The 25,952-nt window shown below is 50.5% G+C and overlaps 1 protein-coding gene across 1 annotated transcript in view; it reads left to right on the forward strand.

Annotated features, from left to right (window-relative positions):
- LOC144138526 (uncharacterized) overlaps window positions 1–25,952 on the forward strand; it is an 85,684-nt gene that overhangs the window by 18,769 nt on the left and 40,963 nt on the right. Inside the window, exon 2 of the mRNA XM_077670857.1 lies at window positions 5,082–5,194. Within this exon, the coding sequence (XP_077526983.1) occupies window positions 5,082–5,194 (113 nt within the window). The remainder of the gene's footprint in view (window positions 1–5,081; window positions 5,195–25,952) is intronic.

The raw sequence follows: 25,952 nt of genomic DNA on the forward strand, positions 1-25,952 counted from the left end.
GTAAAATGAGGCGGCGAGCCTGGGACTGACGTCTGGCCCCGATTAGGCTCCGCGCTGTTACGACAAGTGCTTGCCGTTTTTTGAGTGCACTGCTTCTTTTGCGTGGCTCTGGGTCGCGTTCAGGCTTTTAGGGGGACTCCGCTGATTCCCAGGTGTTCGGAATTAATGCGTAGCCTTGCAGCATGTGGAGCACGGTATAACGCAGGCGTAACTCCGAAGCGTCAAACTCGTCCACCTCGAAATAATAAAAGAAAGTAAAATGCTGTACTACATAAAGGGTGCACTTTTCATCGTGTTCTCTTTTTTTATTTCTTCTTCATTATGTTTAAATGAGTAGATATGTGCCAGAGCGTGATGGTGGCTCCGGCTTTGGTGCGCGACATATTCTCCGTATATTGAAGTCCTTGAGACAGCAAACTAACTTCCTTGTAAGCGGTGCTTCGGTAAAAAAAAAGCGAGGATGATTTGCTTTTTTGCACGGTGGTTGGGACTGTGGAAGGGATGATTCGAACACATCGATTTCGTTATAGCGAGGATTTACACGTTAGAATACTTTATATTTTATAATCTTGGAACATCAAACTGACTTCGTTGCAAGCGGTGCTCCGTTAAAAACAGGGATTTGCTTTTCGTGCATGGAATTCGGGACCGGGGAAGCGAGAATTCGAATAAAGCGATCTCATTATAAGGTGGTGTTACTGCGTACAGGCTCGAAATTCGACAAAAAAAATTCCTTCTTCCCAGAATTGCGTAAAAAAAAAAAAAAAAGGAACGGCGGATGTTACTTCGACTGGTGAGTGACAGTGAGGCGGTTTAGTTAAGAATTTGGGGGAGAGATAGAGAGGTTGGATATCATACAACAACGTCGGCAATTAGCTGTCGCTTCGTCTCTCTCTCTCTCTCTCTCTCTCTCTCTCCGTCTGACTGACAGACGGACAGACAGACAGACACAGGCAGGCAGGCAGACAGACAGACAGACAGCTCGCGCTATGGAACTCGTTGTCCTATGGAACGACCCGTGCTCCATTATGGGACGCTTCACGAGGGACGCCGACGTTGACGCGGGGTTTTTCACTCAGCGAGCCATTTAATTTTTTCGCATTAAAAAGAAACAGCGGGTGGTCGCACAGCAGTGAGGCGCAGTCTAGTTAGGAATTTTGGCGAGGGTGATGTTGGATGCAGCAAGAAGGTTGGAAATTATCTGACGCTTTGTCACAAAAAGAAAAGCGGTAATGAGGCGGAACGCTCGAGACAATCCCTGTCGGTCATGGTCGTGTCGTTTGCGCTTTGTCGTCTCGCCGTTGGCAGAACACGGGAGCAAGCTGTGCGCGTGTTCTTTCGTAGTACGCGTCGTGCTGACATGTCGGCCGCTCAGCGTGACACACGTTTGCAATATAGCACCCGTTTACACGCTGTCACAATTCCCATTGTGTGTGTGTGTTTTTTTTTTTTTTTTTTAAAGAAGCGCTTCGTCAGACATCGCGGTCGCGGTGTTTTTGCGTTGACTACTGCAGGTCAAATATCGCAACCTTGCGGCGGGTTGAGTAGTTACTGCGCCGACACTCTTGTTTCGTAAATTAGGGGACGACGGGGGTGTGGTAATTGTTGTGTCGCTGAATCCGACGAACTTGCACGCTTTCTCTGATGCGGGATTCCAGTGGGAATGCGCCCTTTAGTATTTAGGTGCCTAATTCCTGCGCTACACGGCCGTTTTGAAGGTCTTTCGAAGGTATTGTTTATCGATTGGTGCATTGTCTGTATCTATAGGACGCACTTGTGAATCAGTGTACTGTCAATTGAAAGTTTCCGTGTAGCACACAGGCATGAGAGGCGTTATGCCTGTGCTTGAGATACGCGCAAACCTTGAGATCCCTTAATATACCTCGAGACCTTGAGGTCCGCGCAAACATTTACAAAGTTGATGCCAGGGTCGCAGGAACTTGTGTAAAACGTGTGGCAGTTTGCCTCCCCTCCCTCCTATGGACCTGTAAAGTCTTTGCAGGTGCATCAATAATTTAAAGGGACCCTGAAAAAACTGTTTTCAAGATTTCTTTTATAAATATCAAATTCTTTCATAACCTAGCCAGCAAGCGCATCCGGTACTTAAAATAGGGAACCCGAACTACCGGCCAATCGGATAACCTGAAAACGCGCTGAATTTTTTTTCTTTCTTTCGTGGTATTGTCGTTCTTCGAACATTTGAATGACGTAATTAGAGCGATGTAGGGGCTGTTGGCCGGCTTTTCTTCAGTTGCAACAATGAACGCACGTTATAGCCACTTAAAGAAAAAAAAAAAACGCGGCAAAAGCAAACCGGAAACTACAAGGCGTATTTGCTGGGCCGAGCAAATCGCACACTGCCGCTCTCAGCTGGCGGTAACCACAGCTTTAACAGCTCTTCCAGGATCGGCGGAAAGGGTGAAAGTGTTTATCTGAAGCGTTGCAGAGTCCCTTTAAGCAAAAATATATTTTTTTACTGTTGGCATTGCTCTAAAATAAATGGTTAGTTTATTTTTCGTGCATGGATAAACTTTGGGTAGGGCTCTAGAGTTTTCTCGTGCGATACCGGTCCATCTTTTGATTCAAAAAATAGAGCGCGACTTGGACAACGACGGTAAAGAAGGACGACGGGACAAGCGCTCACTTGCAACTAACATTTATTGAGGCATCGTCTCATATTTATACATGAATCATCAGGAGCATGCGCACGCGCACTTCGGTACACTACATGGAACGCATCAACCAGAGAACATGATCAAAGTGACGTTTTCAAAAATTCAAACTCGCTGGCACGCAAAAACACAGAAGTATCGCTGACACACTTGTCCCCTTTCTGCTTAATATAAAACGCTTCCAAGAGCTCCCTCGCCACTGTCGTTGCCCAAGTCGCGCTCTATTTTTTGAATCATAATGCACCAACTTTCCCAACAGATTTGCTTAATGAAGGTCCATCTTTTGTTTGAGCCACTTTTTCTCCTGTATTCAGCCTTCACCGCAGCGTAACTAGGCTTGCCGGGTTGCACCCTTTCAAGGCGGATTTTAAAGTGAAAACATTCAATGGCTCGTTGCGCGAAAAAGTTGGCTTCGGCGTCTGAAAGATGCCTACCACGCGACTTCGAAGCGTTTCATAGCACGAGCTTCGCGTTAACGACAACACAAATGAAGTACCGCGTTGCTAGGCGATGCCTGGGCAAGCGGCTCAATTTGACCTCACACAGCGGCGCAACCGCCCCAATTTCTGTCAGCGCAAAAGATGAAGGCGCAGCCAGCGGCGTTTCTTTCGCATTCACAAAGCATAAAAGGTTCTACGGTGTCTTCCGAGTTCTTTTTAGGGGCGAAGTCCCTTAGGGGGTCGGGCTGTTGGCGTCTCCTGTCGTCGTCGTCGTAACCGTCGTCGTCTCATGTAGTCAAGGCGCTAAAACACCGGGAATCTCCTTTACGCCTCGCGCTAGTACATAACGCGATCTAAAAAAAAAAAACCGGGACACTCGTTTACGCCTCGCGCTAGAGAGATTTGTGCTGCAACGACACGAGACTTTTACAGAAAATCTGTATACACGTCTACCCCCCAACGGTTTCATCTCCGTTGGCAAAAACGCCAAGGCGCCAAGAATACGCTTATACACTGCATGCCTCGCCCCTCCCCAGATTTCACGTTAGTGGAGATGGCCCTGGATTTTTGCGTTTGCGGAAGAATGTGTTCATTAGCCTCAGGATGTTTTTTTTTTTTTTTCTTGACCAGCGTGATCTATCTCCGCCGCATAATTCAAACTACCTATGATTCTTCCGGCTTGCAGGAACATGGAACATTAACTACCTTTGTGTAAGAAGAGAGAGAGAGAGGGAGAGAGAGAGAGAGAGAGCAAATATGTTTATTGCGCACATAAACGGGGAGTAGTCTTCAGTCCAAGGCCTCTTGAGCTTTCCCAGCCTCAACAGCCCTCAACACCAGCATGCGCTGATCATTGAAGTCGGAACTGGTAAGAGCTCTCCCCCAAAGCTCGTAAGTAGGAGTAAACAGAGGCGGATCTAGGCCTGCACAATTTACGTTTAGAAATATGACGATTGATTGTAGGGTTTAACGCGCCGACGCAACGCAGGCGATGAGGCGCGCCGTAAGGGAGGGCTCCGGATTAATTTTGACCACCTGGGGATCTTTAACGTGCGCCGAAGTCTCGTACACACGGGCGTTTTTGCTTTTCGCCTCCATCAGAAACGTTTAGAAATATAGTGCAACATGCAACACTGAAGAGAGCCGCCAGCGAGGTGAAGGGTCAATCCATATCGTGAAGGGTCAATCCATATCCAAACTCGACGTGGTAATAATGATTGCCGCTACTGAGGCAGCACTGATTGGGGTGGCCAGGAACGAAGAGGACGAGGTTGTTCACTGCGCGCTGCTGCTGTTCGTGCCAGTGGCCTCGACGCTTGCTGCCACTGCACTGAATGATGCCTTGCGAGTACTTTGCTCCGGCGCTCTCTTCCCGTAAGTCTACTTTGCCGAAATGAACCTTCCCAACTTAATCAGCTGTCCACGCTCCTGTGAAATGTATTTCGGAAGCGAAGTTTTAAGGCGCAGAACACTTTATGGGCTCAACCTTGTCGTCGTAGCTCGCTGTCACAACGTCAAGCGACTGCCGCAATCGGGCAACGCAGCGAGATAACGGACCCAAGTAGAGCCCGTGACAGAGGCTTCGAAAAACAAGCGGTTTATATAGTCATAAGCGTTCGAGACTCGTGAATCGCTGGCGCTTGTCATACACCTCCTTGTTGTTTAGCGCAAACGAAGAAAACAGCAGGTACGTTTTAGGCAAAATATGCGTAATAAACCGGCAGCCCCCGCGTTCATTTAGTTAGGAATGCGGGGGTTGCTCGGGGATGACCTGGCCAGCCACGATGGCCGTCGGAATAACGAAGCGTGTGTGTACTCGTTACGGCGTGAGCGCCTATACAGTTGTCCGCACTCTCTCTGCAAACTGGAATCTTGCTTCGTGGGGAGAGTGCGGGCGCGTGATTTTGATCGTATACGAATTTAACACCAGTACTGACGTTCTGAACTCCTTTTCCCTTGCCCTGTGCAGACCTGCAGTTGGCGGCTGAGCTGGGCAAGACCCTGCTGGAGCGGAACCAGGAGCTCGAGGAGACGGTGCGCCAGCAGCAGGTGCTCATCGAGGAGCAGGAACAAGAACTGCAGGTATATACTGCGCATGCGTGCGCCCGTGATGCGGCGTTTCCTCCTCTCCCGCGTGAACCGCGCAGCCGGCGGCGGGAACCTGGGAGTCGATACCTTACGGTGCTGCGTCGTGTGCTGATCAGTTAAATGATTAGAGCCTGTTGAAAATCGAAAAAAAAAATAGTAGTGGCTCAGCTCTGTTATGCCAGGATATACGTAGCGTGAGCTAAGGTTCAGCAATCCAGTCAAATCCAGTCCAGTCCAGTCCATCCACTTCAGTCTAATCCAGTCCAGTCCAGTCCAGTCCCGTCCAGTCACTGCTCCTCGCGCATGTTCAGCACGGTTCTTCACGCGCCACGCGAAACGGCTATCAAGCGGCTCATGTGCAGCGTCAGAATTGGCTACTGCGCAATTGAGGCGCACACCTGGGAACGCGCCGGCGCCAGTGCGCCTGCCGCGGCTATGACGCAACACAATCCAACACAATCCACTTTAATCCAATCCAATCCAAATCCAGGCCAAGCCAAACCAATCCAAGCCAATGCAATCCAATGTACCTCGCGCTTGCGCAGAACGGCCCTTCACGGCACACGCGAAACTGCTCAACCTCGGCCAGTGCAGCTTATGCTACAAAATAGTGCCCTTCTACTCCGCGAAGAAGGATGACCAGTGAAGCTGTGCCGCCGAGCCTCAACGTGAGGGACAATATGTTTTGATCAGGCCGTAGTCTAAGGCCCCTTGAGCTCTTCGGGCCGTCAACACGAGCAGGCGCTGATCATTGAAGTCGCAGCTGGTCAGAGCTCTCCCCCAAAGCTCGTAACACCAAACAAAGCGCGTTTGATTGTGATTAGCAATTGGGCATATACTTACTAGTTAATTAGCCGAATGAAACTTGTACGAACTGGAGTTTTATTCCAGCACCCGCCGCGGTGGCTCAGTGGCTAAGGCGTTGTGCTGCTGAGCACGAGGTCGCGGGTTCGATTCCGGGCCGCGGCGGCCGCTTTTCTGATGGAGGTCAAAAGTGAAAACGCCCGTGTGTACGAGATTTCGGCGCACGTTAAAGATCCCCAGGTGGCCAAAATTAATCCGTAGCCCTCCACTACGGCGCGCCTCATCGCCTGCGTTGCGTAGGCGCGTTAAACCCCACAATCAATCAGTTTTATTCCAGCGGACAAACATGGGGCGGCCCATTTCCCTCCCGCGGAAGCCTGTGTATTGGCAGCAGACGAGAATTCCGCGACATTTACAACTGCCCTTCGAACTATATAATTTCCAAGAAAAGTAAATAAAACGAAGCATAGTGTTTGAGTCGGCTTAGCCGCTAACTGTAATATAATATGTTTCGGTATAGTTTTTATAAAACGGGAGTTGGGGCCACTTTCTGAAATGATACTCCTTCCGAGGATGGACGTGCTTCACAGTGCATCCGTCAGTGTGGGAAAGCCGTCTTACGAAGATCAAAATTTCGACGATTCCTTTAAAGTTGGCCTCACCTCTAATGAAGAGTGCACGGCTGGGCAGACATCTGTTCAGGGGAAAAATATGCCGTCCTATAAAAAAATATAAAAGCTCTGGGGCTTCTTTTAAATTTTTATGAGAATTTTCATGCGATGAAAGTTTTTTTCATACGCTGAGTTTTTTTCATACCCGCACATTTTTACGATCCCGGGAATGATTTGAGCGGGCGCCGCAACGTGGCGCTCCGATTTGCTTCCGATTCCTCAAGGCTGTCGAGGCAACGAATAAAAAGATTAGAATGCTGGTGGACGAAAAGCAGAGAGGGGAATATTGCCTAGGACAGTTACCACCTGTAAAAGGAAGAAAAAAAAGTATTTTGGGCGTAGCAAGTTTTTTGGTGCCTGCCCTAAGCAGCGCTAGTATTAAATCAAGAGTAGATAAAACATGGGTATATTAGTCCTTTTTGGTAAGATGACACGTCATCACCCCGCTACAAAGGGGAAACCAATAGCAATCATCAGCAATCATCATCAACCATCATTCTTGTCTATATCGTCTGTTAGCGGAGGCGATCTGCTGGACCCTATCCGTAGACAGCTTCGCTCTAAAAGGTACACGGTGACACTGATGGAGTCGCATCCCTGGAGAACGTAGGCATATTGGGCACGTTTGGATCTTTAAGTTTGGTTCTCTCATTGAGCGAAAGTTCAGATCGCAGCATGAAGAGCCAGCAGTGTGGCCACCTTTCCCTAACCGAAATTCCGGGCGCTGTTGGCTGATACCTCCACTCACACCTCAGCGACTCCAAGTGTATTCACAATTAGTTGCGTACTGGTAGCTAGGGTATACAAGCACGACCCTGATGGAGTATTAAAGTGAAATCTCTCTTAGTGGAACCGATGGCGTCGTGTAAAAAAAAAACTAATGCGTTTCCCCATAGACGGGTAGTCGACCGAAAAATCGGGTTTCGGGAAAACCAGGTTGAATTGTGCTTAACTTTGCCTCATTTGTTTCATCTCAGAAGTTTTAAAGTGCTTCGGAAGACGCGATGCTTCCGCTCCATAAGTGAACTTTGTAAAAGTGCAGCGGCCGTGTCTTTTCTTTTTTTTTTTTTTTTCCAGTAAGACGGGTGAGTTGCTTATCACTTGGGAGCGCGATTATGCGCCCAACTTGTTCCTCTTGACAAATTTGTTTCTTCCAATGTCTTTATACGATCAGGCGCATGATAACGAAACTGTTCTTTTACCTTAAACACGCCAAAACGGCCACTTACGAAGTTTCGGTTTCATTGGTGTTATCGCGCCGCCGCCGACTAGGGTCACATGTCATGTTTGATTAGTCATTTGAGGATTTCGCCTTAAAATAAAATGAAAAAGTTACCAGTAGCTCGTTAAGCAACCCTTTTGAGGTGACGCAAGCACACTCAGGCAGGTTTGCATGCCTGCACTGCGGCACGCGCGCGCCAACGAAAAATTCTTCCTGAAAGTATTGACGGCTCTCGGGTTCTTGCCGAAAAAAAAAGAAAACGCAACGCAAACAGGGCGCTACGGAATGTCGGCTCAATTGTAAAGAGCGAATTCCCACGGTGCGAACCCCTTTCCCCGGTTTCTTTTCTTCCCTATACATTTATCCGGTTCGATCGGCTGAGTATAGCGTGTACTGCCACTATATTTTCCCCCGTGTGAATTCATGCGGCGAGTGCTTCGGCGGTCGCCGTTCGGGGCTGCCCGTTTTAACGGTGCAACTCCACGCCAGCGCGTAATAATAATCCCGGCCTCCCCAGCGAGTCTCTTGTGGGGTCTCATTTTACGGCAAGTCCGTATAGAAATCTCCAAGGAGCCGTTTCAGTTACGAGTGAAGAAAAGAGAAAAAAAAAGCTTACTTTCAACGCTTTCTGTGCAGTTTTCTTTTTTTTTTTTCCTTTTTTCTTTTCGCCGAAGCGAACGCGCAACGTTTGTGTCAGTGTATATGGACCGTACAAACCCCTTATACTTATTCCACCGCGAGCGTAGGCGGTATCTATCGGGGCTAGCAGGTTTTATTGAAAGAACCGAAGAATAAGAACCGGGCCTATAACGCCGAACTCGCTCGGCGGCCACGTGTGTGTACTTTTGGAGTGCCGGGCGCATTAAGCGGGTTTAAACTGCGCGCGCTTTTTCAGCGCGCGGCTTCTTTATTGTCCGCCGCGATCGCGGCGGGAGGGCGCCGATTGCTACCTGTGTGTGCGTGTGTGTGCCCGCGTGAACGCGTTTAAAAAATCGGGCCGCACGCCCGCCAGCAAGCTGACCGACTTGGCGATTGTTTGCCTATATAGGCAAGCGGCCGCCGTTCGGAATGTCTTGTTGACACGCCGGGCCTGTTCGTGGTGGTCGAACCGTGAAGAGTGCTTCAGTGGGGGCGGTTTTCTCTCTTCCTTCTTTTTCGAATGGGAGAAGGGGCTTGGAGGACCGTTTGCATTGCTCTCGCCTCCAGTACTCTCGTGATTCAGTTGTGTTTCCCACGCGTCCGTGTGTACACTGTCTGAGAAAGAGTTGCGGCCGCTACGCTGTAGCCTTTCTTCAATCAATTTAGAGCGGCCGAGGTTGTCGAGAGGCGGTCTCTTTGAAGGAGAGAGCATTGAACTGTCACTATTTGAAGGCTGCTTGACCGCGCGGCTTGCTGAACTCTACTCAGAAAGCGATTGGGAGCGTGTCGAGATTAAATTTTAGGATATGGTATGTACCCCGCTGGTCATGGTTGCGACTAAGTTGCAGAATATGACAGTGGCTGCTCCATTCTGAGATGCTCCTTGTTGGTCATCGTTCTATTCAAATAGACGGATTGCTACCGTTTGTGGCTCTAAGGCCGAGGCGTACGAGTATACGGCCGCCGTCTCATCGAGGTAGCGGGACTGGCGAGCGGCTTGCGGGCGTGTCGCCTCCGTTCCGACGAGGAAGAGCAAGAGGCGAAACGCTGCAAGTGTTTAGTCCTCAGTGAGTGGAGAACAGCGACGGTACAGGAAGAAGCACACTGGCGTGCGAGAGCATCACAAGTCGAACGGGGACAACTGCCGAGTCGTTACAGCGGGTGTCCCTTATTCCCAATTGGCACAAAATGGCGGCACGGCTTTGATCTCAGAAACCATCAGTTTCGTAAAGAACGGCGGCTTTTAAGGGCGGAACTGTTCAAGCTTTCGTCTGTCCGCGCGGATCGTTAACAGGAAACTCTTCCAGGTGATGTGGAGAGGGGGAAGATGCTAGGCCGAGGAGTGTGAGGGGAAAGTGGCGAGGGGACAGGGAGCTTACGAACAGATGTTGGGAGTGTGTGCCTCTAGAAAAATTCCCGGGCCATCTCCACTAACGTGAAACATGGGGAGGGGCGAAGCATGGAGTGTATACGTGTATTCTTGGTGCCTTGTCATTTTTGCCAACGGAAATGAAACTGTTGGGGGTAGAGGTATTCAGCTTTGCTGTAAAAGTCTCTTGTCTTTGAAGCACGAAGCTCTCTAGCGCGAGGCGTGAACGAGTGTCCCGTAGTTTTAGTACCGTGACCGCATGATACGACGGTTACGACGACGACATTAGACGCCGACAGCCCGAGCCCCTAAGGGGCTTCGCCCCAAAAAAACGCTTCCTATGCGTCGTAATCGAAGCTGGGTCCCTGGCGTTGTGAAACGGGCATCTTTCCGATCGCGCTGTCGTCGCATTCGGGGCCCTCAGCATTTCCTTTGTGTTCGTAGCGCGGGCGTTCGCTTGAGCTTTGGCTGAGTTGAAGCGAACCTTGGCGTCGGAGTTTGGCAGTTTGGATTTTGGACCTTAGGAGGGTGGATTGTGGACTTTGATTCGACCCGGTGTGCATGGTGAAAGCTTCGTTTTTTTTAACCACTTTTTTTTTTAATAAAGGGGCGCAGGCCAAAGAAAAGCCAAGTTAAAACCAGTGAAGACCACCAGCTCCGCTGTTTCCTCAGTCGCATCTCAGCTGCGAAGGTGGCCAATTTTTTTTTTTTTCATTTTATACTGACCGAAAACAGCCGTTTCCAAACGGTCTTTTCAATTCGCGTCATTTTGGACGAAAACCAGTCAGATTGTGCGAAACCGTTTTTTTTTTTTTCGCGTTTTTGTGTTTCTTTAAGGAGTTCAAACGATCGCATACATAAATAAGCATTGGGGTGTGCGGAAGCATAGACATAGGCATAATGTGCTGTTGCCACTAGATGTCTGTGACGGGCCAATTGCGTCGAACGCTCGCAACTTTTTAAGAGTCACCGCGAGGACAGCATACTCCCTTTACAACTCGCCGAGCTCAACCGAGCTAAAAAAAAGTATCTCAAAGGTGGGACAGAGCTCATTAGGTTACCAAAAGCAATTCTTTTAATATAAGGAGGTTGTGTTAGGGGCAAAGCCCCTTACGGCCTGGGGCTGTTGGCGTCTTCTGTCGTCGTCGTAATCGTTGTCTCATGTATGTAGTCACGGTGCTAAAACACCGGGACACTCGTTTACGCCTCGCGCTGGAGGGCTTCGTTATGCGTACTAAAGGAACACATCGGGACACTCATTTACGCCTCGCTCTAGAACGCTTCGTGCTTCATAGATACGAGACTTTCAACAGCAAAGCTGTATACCTCTACCCACCAACGGTTTCATATCCGTTGACAAAAACGCCAAGGCGACAAGAATACACTTATACACTGCATACTTCGCCCCTCACCTGGTCTCACGTTAGTGGGGATGGCCCGGGATATTTCGTTTTTATTTTCATAGTCCCTGACAGCCGGAAGAGTTCGGCGAGCTGCAGGCGCAGCAAAAACTGAACGGCAGGAACAACGAACAGTTGCGATGTCGATGAGTTCGACGAATGGTAGTGACGAGACGCGAATGTGGCGAAAAGATCGAAAAGAGGAGATCGAAAAGAGGAGATCGAAAAGAGAAGATCGACAAAGATGCGACAAAGACGAGAGACACTAAGCGGGAACATGAAGTATGCATACTTGAACGAGAACGGTTTAACTTCGAAGCGCCTGCTTATAATCATGCTTTGATTCATGCGTCCGATTTGCTTTCTTTTTGGCGACCGCTGCTATATTGTAATGTCACGATCAAAGCGATTCGAGACTGTCTGTCACGCACTTATAATCGGCTAAGATTATAATATCGAGGAATTCATCGTGAAGAGAGGAAACTCACACTGAATAGTTCAACTCGCTTAACACCATTGAACACCGAAACACGGACATATGTACTATGAACATGATACATGAAAAAACGTGGGGTGGAGGGGATTCGGCCGGCATTCTCAAGTAATGAATGGCAGCCTACCATTGTCCCTGAAGAATAAAGTGTATAACAGATGCATCTTACCAGTACTCGCCTACGGGGCAAAAACTTGGAGGCTCACTAAGAGGGTTCAACTGAAACTGAGGACGACTCAGCGAGCAATGGAACGAAGATGATAGGTGTAACATTAAGGGACAAGGAGAGGGCGGAGTGGTCAAGGAACAAATGCGTGTTAAGTGCATATTAGTAGAAATTAAGAAGAAGAAATGGACTTGGGCAGGGCATGTAATGCGAAGGCAAGATAACCGCTGGTCATTAAGGGTAACAGAGTGGATCCCTAGAGAAGGCAAGCGTGGCATGGGGAGGCAGAAAGTTAGATGGGCGGTGAGATCAAGAATTTCGCGGGGATAAATTGGTCGCAGTTAGCACAGGACCGTGGTAATTGGAGATCTATGGGACAGCCTTTTGCCCTGCAGTGGGTGCAGACAGGATGATGACGATGACATGAAAAAAGAAAAAACAAGACAGAAACAAGGTGAGAACAAAACGACACCATCCTCACACTTGCTCATATCAGAATGCGCAAGCCCATTCCAGGCCCATACCACACAGTACGTGCGTTCCAATGCGTGTACACGGCAATTGCCCACAGCGCATGCGCATCGAGCACCTTCTCGACCCTAAGTGTGCCGCCGTGTCCCGGTTGGCGCAAGTCCAATCCGAAACCACCGTATTTATACGCTGCTTTTTCCGGCATCACCGCGCCGCTCGCCAAAGGACATCGCCGGACCGTTTCGCAGCCTTGGCGTCCGTAATTCAGAAGCGACGGACGACCCCCGGGCCCTCCTCCTCAGACTTGCGGCAAGCCTTCTAACGAGCCGCACAAGGGGCCTGGCTCGTTAGCGGCCTCCCTGCCGCCTTGCGACGTCTCGGGAGATCGCAGCGCGAGATAGAGCACGCTCGCCCACGCGTGGTGTAGCGGATATCGCAATAACGATGTTCCCGTTACACCGAAAAGACAGGCGTGGTCCGTTATATCGGCCCCCCGGCGTCGGACAGGTTCTTGTCTCAGGGACGCGAATAATTTACGCGAACGCGCCCAATCGCTCGAAAAATTATTGTTCGCTGGCGCGAGTATTCCGTTGTTTTTTCCCCTTTTGTCGTACGTGACGGCGGTATCTTAGTAAGGCGGTTTCGGGTTCCGTGTATACATCGCCTCAATGCGCGTTGTATGGCGACATAATTTCGCGGTTCCGCTCTGTTGCATTTCGGAACCGGAGTGATTATCCGGCGGGATCTTGTTCTCTGTGTGGGGGATACGTGCGTTTTTCACGTATTCCATTTTTTTCTTCCTGCAAATGTGGGGCCGGGTATTAGAAAGGGCTACAACTGGCTAATCCGCTCTGCGTTTGAGTGTCGCCCGATGTCGGCGGAAAAACTTGCTCCCCATATAGTGTCGGAATCTGGCGCTATAGTGACTAGGCGAACCGCGCTTCAGCGAGCGTGACGTCACGTACCGAGGCGAAACGTGCCACTTGTCCTTAACATAGCTTGCCTGCAAGCTCAAAAGTTGTCTGTGGCTGCAAAAAGCAACTATATTGTAAAATATTTAAAGGGACACTGAAGTGAAAACAGAAGTTGGTATAAATAGATAGATTGGCATCCCCAGGAAACGAGTATACCAGTCTATGGGGCAGTACCTAGAAAATAATCGCGTAAATAATCAAAAAGTGAAGCTGTCAGTCGCCCAGCAGAGATGACGTAAACGGCGACTGTGCTGAGAGTCACGTGCCGAGATGTGCCGAGAGTCACGTGACTCTCGCGGATATGCCGAGAGTCACGTGACGAACAACAGAACGAGAACGAGAAAAAAAAATCAAATTTCGGGGGTTTAAGGCGCCGAAGCTACGCTGCAACTATGAGGCGCGCCGTAGTGGAGGGCTCCGGATTAATTTTGATCACCTGTGAATCTTTAACTAGCGTTTTCGCGTTTCACCTCCATCAGAAAAGCGGCCACCACGGCTGGGAATCGAACCCGCGACCTTGCGCTCGGCAACACATTGCCTTAGTTACTGCGCCACCGCTGCGGGTCTCTTTCCTTCATGGATGTCTGTCTTGCAGTCGGGAGATAAGAATCTCCCCCCTCGCATTTCCCCCCTATTTCTGTACGCTGTGATACAAAAGGAAACAATCTACAACACCGATTGGTTGACAAGAAGGTCAGCGCCACGGTGTGTAAGACAGCACAATGCATGGCAGCGGCTACGTGGCCTGCTTAGAATACGGGGCCGGTCGTGTTTTTTGCAAACGCTGCCCGCGCCAGCACGTACACGCTATCCTTCGGCGTTGCATGTACACGTTAGCGAGACAGGGCATGTACGCTGCGTGTGAGAGTGGAGAAATTCCAGCGCGCGAGAATTTAAACGAATTCGGTTGCGGTAATTAGGGCCGCGAATTGGGGTAAGGTTTCCCCCCGCCGTGGCGGTCAGGAGTGCGTGTGCTCTACGTGTTTGGCCCCCGTGGCGGTGTACGCACACGTTACTTGTTCGTTAACCGTTCGTTAACTGTTCCTTGTCTGTTCTCGGTTAAAGAGTTACACGTGTACGCTAACTATATACGCCGCGCCGTGTAGTTGTGAGAGTGGAGGAATTTGGCCTCCGGTGAATTTAAATTAACTTGCACCGCGAATGGGTGCCAGGTGACGGTCGGAAGTGTACGTGCGAATGTACGTGTTCGGCCTCGCTGTATTTCTTCTGTTGCGGTATACGTGCGGACGCGTACCCTGTTAGTTGTGTGTTCGTTACCTGTTTGTTAACCGTTCGTTAGCGGTTTTCGGTTTAACGGTTGTACGAGGCGGTGGACGCTCTTTCAGTATCGCGTATTTTATTTGTTCGTTCAGTGTTCGATAGCTGCTCGTTAGTTGTTCGTTATCTGTTGTAGGTTAAACAGCCGCACCTGTACGCAAACCACTGCGCGTACGTATGCGCCGTGCATTGCGGAGTTGCATGCGGCTCGCGTATTCGGTCTTTTCCCACAATTAGGCGCGCTTGTCTCAGACGTGCGCTGGTCGCACGCACGTGCGCGGGCTCGTCTTGTCGAGCGTTTTGAGGTGGCCGTGAGAACGCCCTGAAGCACCGGCGCCATTCATTTTTCCCGCTTCAATTTATCCCCGTCCGTATATACTTCCTTCTTGGCGTGTTAGCGACCCAGCCCCCTTCGTTTTTTTTTTCTCTCGGTTTTTTTTTTTCTTTTCTTTTTCATACGACAGAAGTTACGTTCGTGACCTTGCGTATGTGTGCCTCGCCCCTTTTTGGCGTGCATAATCGTGTGTACGGTGTGTGTTTTGGGGGCGAGATCGCTGCGCTCGCTATTTTGCCGTCCGAGGTCGTCTGCGCGCGCGATTCACGGTTACAGAGCGGCACTAGTGTTGTTAGAGGCGCTTAACGCTCACCGCTGACGCGACTAGTATAGACGTTGTACTCCGCTAGGCTACTCATCTGTCACCGTCCCTGGGGAAGAACAAAAGCCTACACTAGCTGCACTGAGTTTAGGCTCGACAAGGCGAAACCAGTGCGTATGTGGCGCTACACTCGAACTGCAGCCAGGGCACACTCAGTGTAAGCTCGATATTGTGATGCCAATGCTTATGAAGCTGTGTATGCGCTGGCTGCTGCCAAAAGAGGCCAATGCACATGATGCTACACTGGCTGCATCCAGTGCACACTGAGTGTAAGCTCAGTAGGGCGAGGTGAGAGAAACAGGCTGCACATAAAGTGGGTGTAAACCTTGTACGGTGAGGCAGTGATGCAGGTAAAAGGAATAGCCCTACTGCCTGTTTTTAGCATATCACAATCCTGCCCTACTCTAACGTGGCGAGCAGGTAATGATGATTCGTCGTCATGGTCGACGTACGAACGTAAGCGCGAATTTTTGGTTTCGGCCAGGTTTATATCGCATTCTGTAATCAAATATTGTCTTGGTGCTACGCCCTCGATAGACGAACTGTTTCGCGCACGCGCCGTTTCGATTGATATCGGTGACGATGAGTGGCTGATCCACAAACCACGGGCTGCCGTGAATAAACTGCGGCCAACCGCGGCGATGCGTGAAAGGTGAAGGGTAGGAGCCCCGACGGAGAGGGAGAGAGATAACTTTTATTTCTGGCGAGTCGAGTCCTAGCGAGTGGCCCTTAGGTGAGGGAGGCGCGCCAGGTAATCGTGAGCCCTAGTGGTGGTCATGAGCTGTAGCTCGGGTGAGGAGCTCCCGGTCACCTCCAGCCAGGTTGTGAGAGGGTTGGGTAAACGGAGAGGGGCCGCGAACGACTGTCGTCGGCGGTGTGGACCTCAGGCCCCGGCCGACGGGCTCCTGGCTTGTCTCACGGGCAGGGAGCTCCGGGACCTTGCTCAGCATCAGGGCAGCCTTGTGGACAACATCAACATTCTCCTTTTTACACGCCGTATTTTAAAGCCCCGACTTTAAAAGCAGTTTTAAGGATGCCGTTATCGGTATTATTCTAGTGGCTGCTTGCAATAATGCGTTAGGTTATCGCGATCACCAGTCAGTGAAGAAACCTTTGCTTGGGCTACCGTATACTAGTACTAGATATGAATTCTCACGGCGCCGCTTGTTACAAGACTCATTGCGTATACAAAGATAAGAACAGCAGATAACACCTACAAGAAAAGGCTTCGTGACTATAACGCCCGCGAATTCGCCTACATCAACGCTATCAATCACTCCTCCTGCTTCGCGTAGTTTAGAAACCTGTGATACGCGAACCATATTTTATGAATGCCGGCGAGCTTTTTGGCATCGATTTTTGAAGAGTCGCCTTTGAGCGAACCTTATTACTACAATTCCAATGATCTGGACTCCTGCCCATACAGGATTCGGGGGGTAACGAGGCGGTCAACCAAGCAACTCGGGAGCTCACGTCGACCCCAGTGGGACCAAGCCTCGTCCCCTTCCATGGAGCCCGATCATCCCGAGACAGCCTATTAAGCTATCAAGAAATCACTGCACACTACCGCCTCTCCCGCAGAATGTATCCGCCCGCACATCGGGATCTCACTAATGCCGAAGAACGTCTGTGGCGCCTACGCGGCCATTTCGCTACATACTGCACCATATTCACCCTACTTAATATCCGTCACCTTATTGCCCTGCGTGTGGTACGAAGGGCACATTCGTCCATCTCATATGGGCATGTTCTGAAGACCCCTTTCCCGTCCATCTCATATGGGCATGTTCTGAAGACCCCTTTCCCTTGATCCCCTCAGACGAGCTCTGGGAGAAGGCGCTGGGCAGCTCGGACTTGCAGACCCAGAAGAGTCCCGCGGAAAGAGCTGCCATTGTCATCGGCAGGCTGCGGCTGTCGGTCACCGAACGCACTTAACCGCGGTTTTGAATAAAGTGTTCTCTCTCTCTCTCTCTCTCTCTCTCTCTCTCTCTCTCTCTCTCTCTCTCTCTCTCTCTCTCTCTCTCTCTCTCTCTCTCTCTCTCTCTCTCTCTCTCTCTCTCTCTCTCCAATTCAAACCCAGAAAATGAATGGTTCCTCGTAGCGTCAGGTTGACCTTCAACCTCAGCCAAGGTGGTCAAGCCAGCGCCTCGTGCGGTTGCGCAGTGATAGCCTTTAGTCGCTCGTTCGTTGCAAGGGCAGGGGTGCGGAGAAGGGAATATACAATGAGGCGCCGGCTGTATCCCAGATGACTGCGCTGTCGCTGGTAGACCTGCGACAGCACCGAGGAGCGTCTCTGTTCTTTCTTGCGGCGCAATTGTTAGCGCGTTCACTGCGCGCTCTCGGCGCGAGAACAGAGCTATCGCTCGACAAATTTGGTTTAACCGCGCTCAACCAGGGCATGCAAATTTAGACCCGTGTCACCTCTCATGTCGTGTGCTAAAAAGCTTCGCCGGTCCCCCACCTTCACTGGTAGAAAAGCGATTTTTACAGCGAAGCTGTTAGCTTCTATAGTTGGTCGGAAAATATGGAGTTGTAAACAAAAAAAAAAAAAAAACCGGGAGTGTTGTAAGCTGAGCTAGTTGGTACTGTCCCATGGCGGGTTAACAGCGCGAAAACTGTACGAAAACACGAAAAGGGGGAAAAGGGAGCAGCGCTCGTCTCTCCCTTATCGTGTTTTCGTCCAGTTTTCGCGCTGTTAACCCGCCATGAAAAAACCCCGGCAGGACCCAGCATTTGCCGCCAGAGAAGTCCAGCGCAATCTTTCTTTGCAATCAGCCATACAACATAGAGTTCAGTATTCGATAAAAAAAACGCAGAACAAGCATCGAAACCGCACGATAGATGATAGACGCTTGTGAACAGTTGACCCCCCTCCCCCTATGTGTTCTTGGTAAAAAACTAGATTTGCAGCCGTGCTCTCAAGCTCTGCCGCCAGAGAAGGCGAGCGCAAGTACTAGCCACACCCCATCAGCGTGTGTAGTGGTTTACAAAAGCTTCGCTGGGCATCTTTCTCAAGGCGGGATGGCGGCCATTTAATCTATTTTTTAATCTCCCGGGGGCCGCATACCGTCGCAAAAACCATTTGATGCATGAGGAGTATGTATAGCAACACCGCTCCAAACTATAGATTCGTCCTTTTGCCGCTTGAGCGTACGCAATTAGCTTCACTGTCCGATGGCTTCGATCTGTCTCCTACGCGTTGCGCCGCTGCTTGTTTCGCCGCCGCCTAACGGGAGAGTTGACTAGGATGGCGGAATTTATCTGCTTGTCTATTCGCACTTTCGATTGGGATCTTCCGCTCTGTGAGTCTGTGGTGTGCAGGCGTACGGTCGGCCACCTCTCTCTGCTGCCGAGTTCTAAGCTCCCGCCAGGGATTTCCTCGTGCTTGGAAAGCCTTGTGATATGGAAGGTCTTGTCCCATGAAACGCTCCCCAAGGAGCCGTTCTTCTGTTCCGGATTCGCTGAATGGACCATTAATATTGCATTCGCCTTAATGAGCTCATCCTATTCATTTTTCGGAGACTTGTTTAAGCAAACGAAACTAACTATCCATCACAACGGGCGCCTGCACGCGATTAATTAATTACGCTTCGCGTTCCTCGAACGACCCACTTGGTGATTTGTAGAGGGGTTTTCGCTTAAGTGGACTTAGCGTTGAAATTAATCGACCTGCCATGTCGCGTCACGCCTTTTTTTGTATTGGTCTTGAAAACACGTTGCAATAATAATAGCGGGTAGTTTGACGACTCCGCCTTAGCTGTACGCGTGTAGCGTTGTGATCGAGCATACAATACGCATAAAATGAAACGCGAATACGAAAATATGAATCATAACACGCAAATAGCGCAATTTCTTTTCATACAAGTCAAAATAACGCGTGGCTTGGTTACAAAAACAATGCCGGAAATGTGGCTTTCCGATTATACCACTAGCACGCCTCAACGGACAGTATTTTTCAATTTTGCGTGTTTTGATTCATATTTTCGTGTTCACGTTTCATTTGCCGTGTATTTTACATCGTCCCTGGCCGCTAATTCGTTCGGGCTCTAATTGGGTCTACCGGGAAGACCTGCACCACACGTTTTGATAAGGTACACCATCGACATTCGTTTATAGAGCGGCTAACATCCCACGCCGTTGCTCGCTTCGCATCTAAACATAGCCTATACCCTGTTCCGGGGAATTAGTTTTCCCACATTCCGCATCGGGGCCGGTAACTGCGACCTAACAATCCAAACGAGGCAATAACCTCCGAGCCGGTCCGCCCATTTGGATACATATACGGCGGTTGACCTGTAGTTAGCTTCGACCCAAATTCGTCCATCCATTGCGAACGTTATTCTGAGCAAGCTAGCTGCCTCTGTTTGCTACCGTCGCCGTACATCCTCGCCCTCAGGGTTAATGGACCGTGCCACCAGACGACCTTCATACGACCTTCAAATTCCCACCGCCCTCTCGCTTCCTATATATAAGCGTACCGCTGCCTGCTGCGATGCTGCTTGGTCGCCCCCTCGCCCGCTAGTTCAGAGCAGAAAGATCGACGTAGCCGAACGTTCGAGGAAGCGAACGCTCGGCCGTACTACACCCCCATTTTTTTTTACGGCCACTGCCGGCGTTACGCGCGTTGAGTTAAAAGCCCGCAATTACGGGGTCAAACTGCGGCGTACTGCAGGGGCGCCAACTCTCCCCTCTGCTTTTGCGTGTTGCGTACAGGCGCGCGTGCGCTTAACGCCTGCAACTCGCCGTTCCATATATAGCGCATTGCGGTGCTTGTCGTCCAGCCGTCTGGCGATTGGTCCTCCGAGCTCTCTATATAGACGTTCAGCGCCGACAGCTCGACAGAGCGTTTTGCCAACGCTGAGGCTTTTATCCTCTTGGAAGCGATTTTGAGCGTTGTTAAGTGGTGCTTGCCTCTCGAAGATGACCCTTTTTGCGGAGGCGTGCCACGGAGTGCCGACACCTCGAGTTTTTTTGAAGTGCCGCCATCCTCGGTCTCGCGTGGCGCGTGCTCTAATAACGCGACGGCAGTTCTTGCATTGTTCTTGGCACTAAATCTCTCTCTCCGAGACCTTTTCTGTTCGAACGGACGGCTACTGCGAGCGAAATGCGGCTGACCGCGAACCCGTGATGCGGGGCTTCACAGTTCAAGATTGTGGCGCTTTTAGAACGCGCTTGTGCTCCAGCGAAAAGTAAACGTCCGAAATTAAGCCTTGTGTGTGTTCTGCAACTCTGCAACGCCCTGCCAGGCTGTCGAAGAGAAGCTATATGGGTCAGCTATACATTTGGGGATGTTTGCAGCGCCCCCCTGTAGGGGGCCACGCAGCGACCTTTGCTCCACGTGGCTACGGCGGCCATCTTGCGAGAGTCGCTGCATACGAGGCGGGCACTGACCTCTGTCACGCTGGTCATTTCTTTTCCAACTTCCGTGTCCAGATCCTTCCTAACTGTGTGGACTCGTGGCAAGGAAATCGTGTGGCGTGATCTTGGTATTTCTGCTATCAGCTCGTTTAAGTGTTGTAGCATGGCTTCAATTCACCCTCAACATTTTTTTAGCGTTGCGTGACGTTCTGAATTCCCATCCGATGTCGAGATGCTCGTTGTGCTGTTGTGCTTTCACGTGGTATATGGGCTAAAGGTCATTGTGCTTGAATAAGTTTTTTTTTAATACCGTTCATCAGAGCACGTTGGCCAGGACTGATGTACCTAAACATTGAAAGTGTTTCGTGCAGCGCTTCTGGCTAAAGTGTTCCTCCTCCTCCAAGCCCTCCTCCGATCCAAGGAGATCGGAGGAGGGCTTGCCTCTCGAAGATGGCCCTTTTTGCGGAGGCGTGCCATGGAGTGCCGACACCTCGAGTTTCTTTCAAGTGCCGCCATTCTTGTTAGGTTTTTGCGGTATTCCTGTTGTGATTTTAGACTACTTCCTGGGGAAGGCAGGCTGCTTTGAGAAGAGGAGGCACGGGTGGGCGCCAACAGTAGTCTCCTGCCGATGGCTAGGGAGCGCAACGGGTTTCGGGAGGTGCTGCCCAGGGGCTGGTCAAGCGACGAGTGTGGCCAATAGTGCAGCAGAAAGTTCAACAGCAGATCAACGGAAGGTCCAACTAGCATTTCGCGTGCACATTCTTAAATAGTTCGAAGCATCTGCCGTAATTTTTAGGGCCAATGAAAGTTCTGCTAAGCTTTAGTGGTGCGTACTCAAGTCGCGAAGGCGCAGTGTTGCCAGACTGCTCTTTCGTTCCGGAAGCCTGTTTCGAGTGCGGTTTCGAGATAGTTATCTCGTTAGGCGAGGTCGGGCCGCGTGTCTCGCTAACAATGCCCGCTAAATAGGCGTCGTGCAGTCCGCGGTTTCCGCTGTTTCGCGCACAGTAACGACCGCTCTCGTAACGTGAAATTCGTACCGTTGTTCTTACGAGATTGGGCGCACTTCCGCGGGGCGGCCATTTCATCACGCGCACGACCTCGCATCGCAGCGCACGCCGTCAGTAGCGCGTCCATTATCGCGAGAAATTATGTATGCATGGTGTACGGGGCCCGGTGGCGCGAACCTCGCCGTTTTCACTCGATAATATGGATATGGACATGTCCGCACGTGCAATGGACTCACGACCCCCCTCCCCCTTAAGGCCTACTGGTCATACCACGTACGCGAAACTTTCACGTGACGTGAAAGCCTGAAAACATTTGTGACGTCATTCAGCTCAAGCTGAAGTTAACGCCATCACAAGTATACGGGGGTGGTGCCTTAACTTTCTAACCTGGCGCAAGTCTATAGATGGTATTCACTGAAAAGTTTAGTTGTCAATTTCTTCGCTTGGCAACACTGGAAACGGCCACAGACATGGCCGAAGCACCACGGACATGGCGCGGCTTGTGTCACGGCGCCCGCACGCCGCAGAAAAAAAAACACCGGCGTGCGTCGTCTGCTCTGTTTCAACCCGATTCTCAACGGTGGTGTCAACGGAGATTTTATAAAACGCACTTACATTGGAGTCGAGACATTACTTTGCGTTCGGTGGGGTGGAGTTTGGAACGTCCAACACACATCATGTGTTGGACGTTCCATGGGATGGCGGCATCATGGGATGGCGGCACGGACAAGTGCCGCCATCCCGCGGAGCCCGACGTAACCAGTGACGGCGCACTCTCGTGGTTACCTGCATGCGTGCCTCGCCAGTGAATACAACCTATACGTCACACGCAGGGCTTGTAAAACGAGAAGTCTCATTGAGCGGTATATGCTCCGCGTTCCATTTCTCCACATTCTTCACTACAGCGGGTCGTTCATGTCAAATGTGTCTGCCCGGTGAAGCAAAGCTCAGTCAACAAAAGTTAATCCAATCCAGTCTAATCCATCCGCAAGACGCAATCCCGTTTTCGGCGAATATTTTCAGGACTGAAGTCATCGCTACTCGGATGTCGTGCACGCTTTTTGATGACCAAATCAACTGATTTGCCACTCCAGCTTCGCAAGGCCTCCGAGCGCAATTAAAATTGCCTGGGACCGACGATGATCATGTTGATTTTGTTAAAAATTGACGCGTATCGTCGAACGAGTGGTGCTTTGAAAGAAGTTCAATCACGCCAAAGAAAGCTTGAAGGGCTAGTTTTCATAACCTTTCCCCGCGGCTGAACGTAACCAGCCAGCTGGGTATATCACTCTTAGGCAAAAAGGACTAAAAGTTCGTCCTTTCGGGGACTAACGGCCTCTGCCACAATCATTAGTCCCTTTGGGGACTAACTGCGAGGGGACGAACGGTTAGTCTCCCACCCGGATGGTCCGTTCCGATACTCCCCAAGGACGAACTGCATAGAGTGCAGAAAAAAGAAAAAAACACCTGCACCGGCAGGGATCGAACCCCCGACGCCCGGAATTATACACAAGGAACCCGACGCACTACCCGCTAGACCACGCCGCCGGATGGTTTCTGCGGCAGATAATATTCAAGTGTACAGGGTGTAGTTCTGTGCATAACGCAACAGATCCATTGCAATTGGTGCCCGAATTTCTATCCGTGCAAGCGAACGTGACCGCGTTTTGCGCCTTGCGCTTAGCGCTTTGCTAGGTTTAGGGACTATTGCTCAGTTCGATTCGAAGTAGAGCCTCACAGCCATAGTTTTTTTCGTAAATAACAATCAACTCGTCGTCGCCTAGTTGAGATAGGTAGCTGGGCGATCGGACGACTCATTTGTTTCCGCACAAATTAGCGCAAGCTAAGTGCTTTTTTAGTGTTCGATACATATGTTAAGTGCTCTATGTAACGTATGTGAAAGGTGTCGTCTGTGTGAGTGTCAGAATAAGAAAACATGCCATATTTTCCTGCATCGGCGAAAGCGAATTTGGTGTTGCTTAGCCTGAATTCTTCAAATTCGCGTCGCTAGACGATTGCGACTGCGAAATGCAAGCGGGTTTTACAGCAGTCGCAGCATTGTCATAGCTTTGGTGCCCAAGGCAATTATGTACCGAGTGTAAAAGATAACTTCGAGACGCTTATCTGTAGCGAGCATTTTTGTTTTGCAGTTGTCATCAGCAACATGCGTTTTTTCTAGTCTGTTAAACATATACATATTCATTACGCTCAGGAATCCACTTTTGCTACTGTCACTAATTTTTGAATTACTGTTAAGGCGCTTGAAAGCTTTCACTGGCCGTTATTATCTCGCACGAATTGAATGCCACACAGCGTATCAACATAAGCTCGCCGAGAAGCGTATGACAATCGCGCTTCGCCGCTCCTTGCCATTACCCGCCGCTCTACTAACCCTAGGCGATTTTCTTATAACTAACATCAATATTTTCTCCCGTGGCACCATCTAAAGCACCCAGTGACTGCAATGCCTTGTGTTTTGGAAATATAAAACTGTTCGCAGACATATGCGCGAAAGGGCAACGACGACGCCATTAGGGGATTAACGACGCAGCAAAGAGACTAACTGCATGCGTTTCGTCTTCCCGTTACTCCTTATAGATCGGCGGGGACGAACAGTTAGTCCGAATTTATGCACACGGCACGTACTCTGCCGCAGATACTCCCTTTGAAGATGAACGGTCGCCCGCGAAGACTAACGGCTGTATTTTAGTCCCTATTTTAGTCCTTTTTGCCTAAGAGTGTAATCACTTCCTTCGAAGCGTGCTATCTTGCAATTCAGTCAAAATGGTGGCTGGGTCCTCCTGCTCACGCAAAGTCTCAAGATACGGTGTTATAAATGTCTAAACTATTTATCTACGGCACATATCAACTGCCGACCCGGTCAGACCTCCCGTGCGACTGAGTCTACCGGAGCATATACCTCCGTGCACGCGCCCAGGAGGCATCCTTGGTTCATTCGCGTAGCGGAACGTACACAAACGTACTGCGCTATACCGAAGGACGTGCCGTGCTCCTAATCGAGGAATCGCGTACGCGCCGGGCCAATCGGTCGACGACACCCTCGTCGCCGCCATAGCCACGCGAACTGGATCACTGCTTGGCTCCCGCCGCCCTGGCGGAGAGGTGTACTTTTCCCTCCATCCGATGCAGTGCTATCTGTGCGAGTACATCTGCCGTACAGCTCCGCAGTCGCACTGCAACCGCCACTTATTCAGACTGGCCGGCCCCTGCGCGCACAGTAGTAGCCTCGTACTGTTCCTTCCTCCTCGGCTCTGCTGATTGCAAGACTGTCTCCGTGTAAGGGGCGTTGTCCGCGGCAACCCTTTGGGTGCTTAACCTCGAAGCACGTCTCGGGGAAGGACCAGATTGCGTGCGTGACTTCCATGGGTCTTCCTCTCCTATGAGTGATTTGTTCATACATCTTCGCGGGGTTGAATCCGAAACGTCGTTGAAAGCCGTTAATGGACGCGCGAACCGCTGCGAGCTGCTCCCTCGGTTGAGATGGGCGATAATGCGGACCTGTTGGCGGACTCGTCGTGGCCGATGTCGATGCACGCGATGCCTGCAGCGCCTTTCCTTCCGCTTAAAGAGGGGCTATGAAGACAAAATACAAGCACGAGGACGCGGGTTCGATTCCAGGCTGCGGCGGCCGCTTTTCTGATGGAGGCGAAAAGCAAAAACGCCCGTACGAGATTTCGGCGCACGTTAAAGATCCCCAGGGGGTAATCCGGATGCCTCCACTACGGAATGCCTCGTCGTCTGCGTTGCGTCGGCCCGCTAAACCTTACAATCAATCAAGACAAAATAGAACTTTGTTTCAGTGGAAAAAAAAAAAAAAGAAATCACGGGTCATCTCCGCTAACGTGAAACCTGAGGAGGGGTGAAGCATGCAGTGTGTAAGTGTATTCTTGGCGCCTTGGCGTTTTTGCCCACGGAGATGAAACCATTGGTGGGTAGAGGTATACAGCTTTGCTGTAAAAGTCTCTTGTCTTGAAAGCCCGAAGCTCTTAGCGCGAGGCGTTGGAAAATGAGTGTCCCGGTGTTGTACCGTGACTACATGAGACGACGATTACGACGACGACAGGAGACGCCAACAGCGTAGTTGCTTCGCCCCTAAAAAACCGCTTCCTGCGGTCGGGATCGAACCTGAGTCCTCGCGTTATGAAACCGGCGTCCATTCGATTGAGCTATCATCGCATTCCGGGCGCACAGCTTTTCCTTTGGGTTCGTAGCGCGGGCGTTGG

This window comes from Haemaphysalis longicornis, unplaced genomic scaffold (genome assembly GCF_048455015.1).
Source record: "Haemaphysalis longicornis isolate Haplotype H1 unplaced genomic scaffold, Haemaphysalis longicornis Haplotype H1 scaffold_5, whole genome shotgun sequence".
Lineage (NCBI taxonomy): Eukaryota > Metazoa > Arthropoda > Arachnida > Ixodida > Ixodidae > Haemaphysalis > Haemaphysalis longicornis.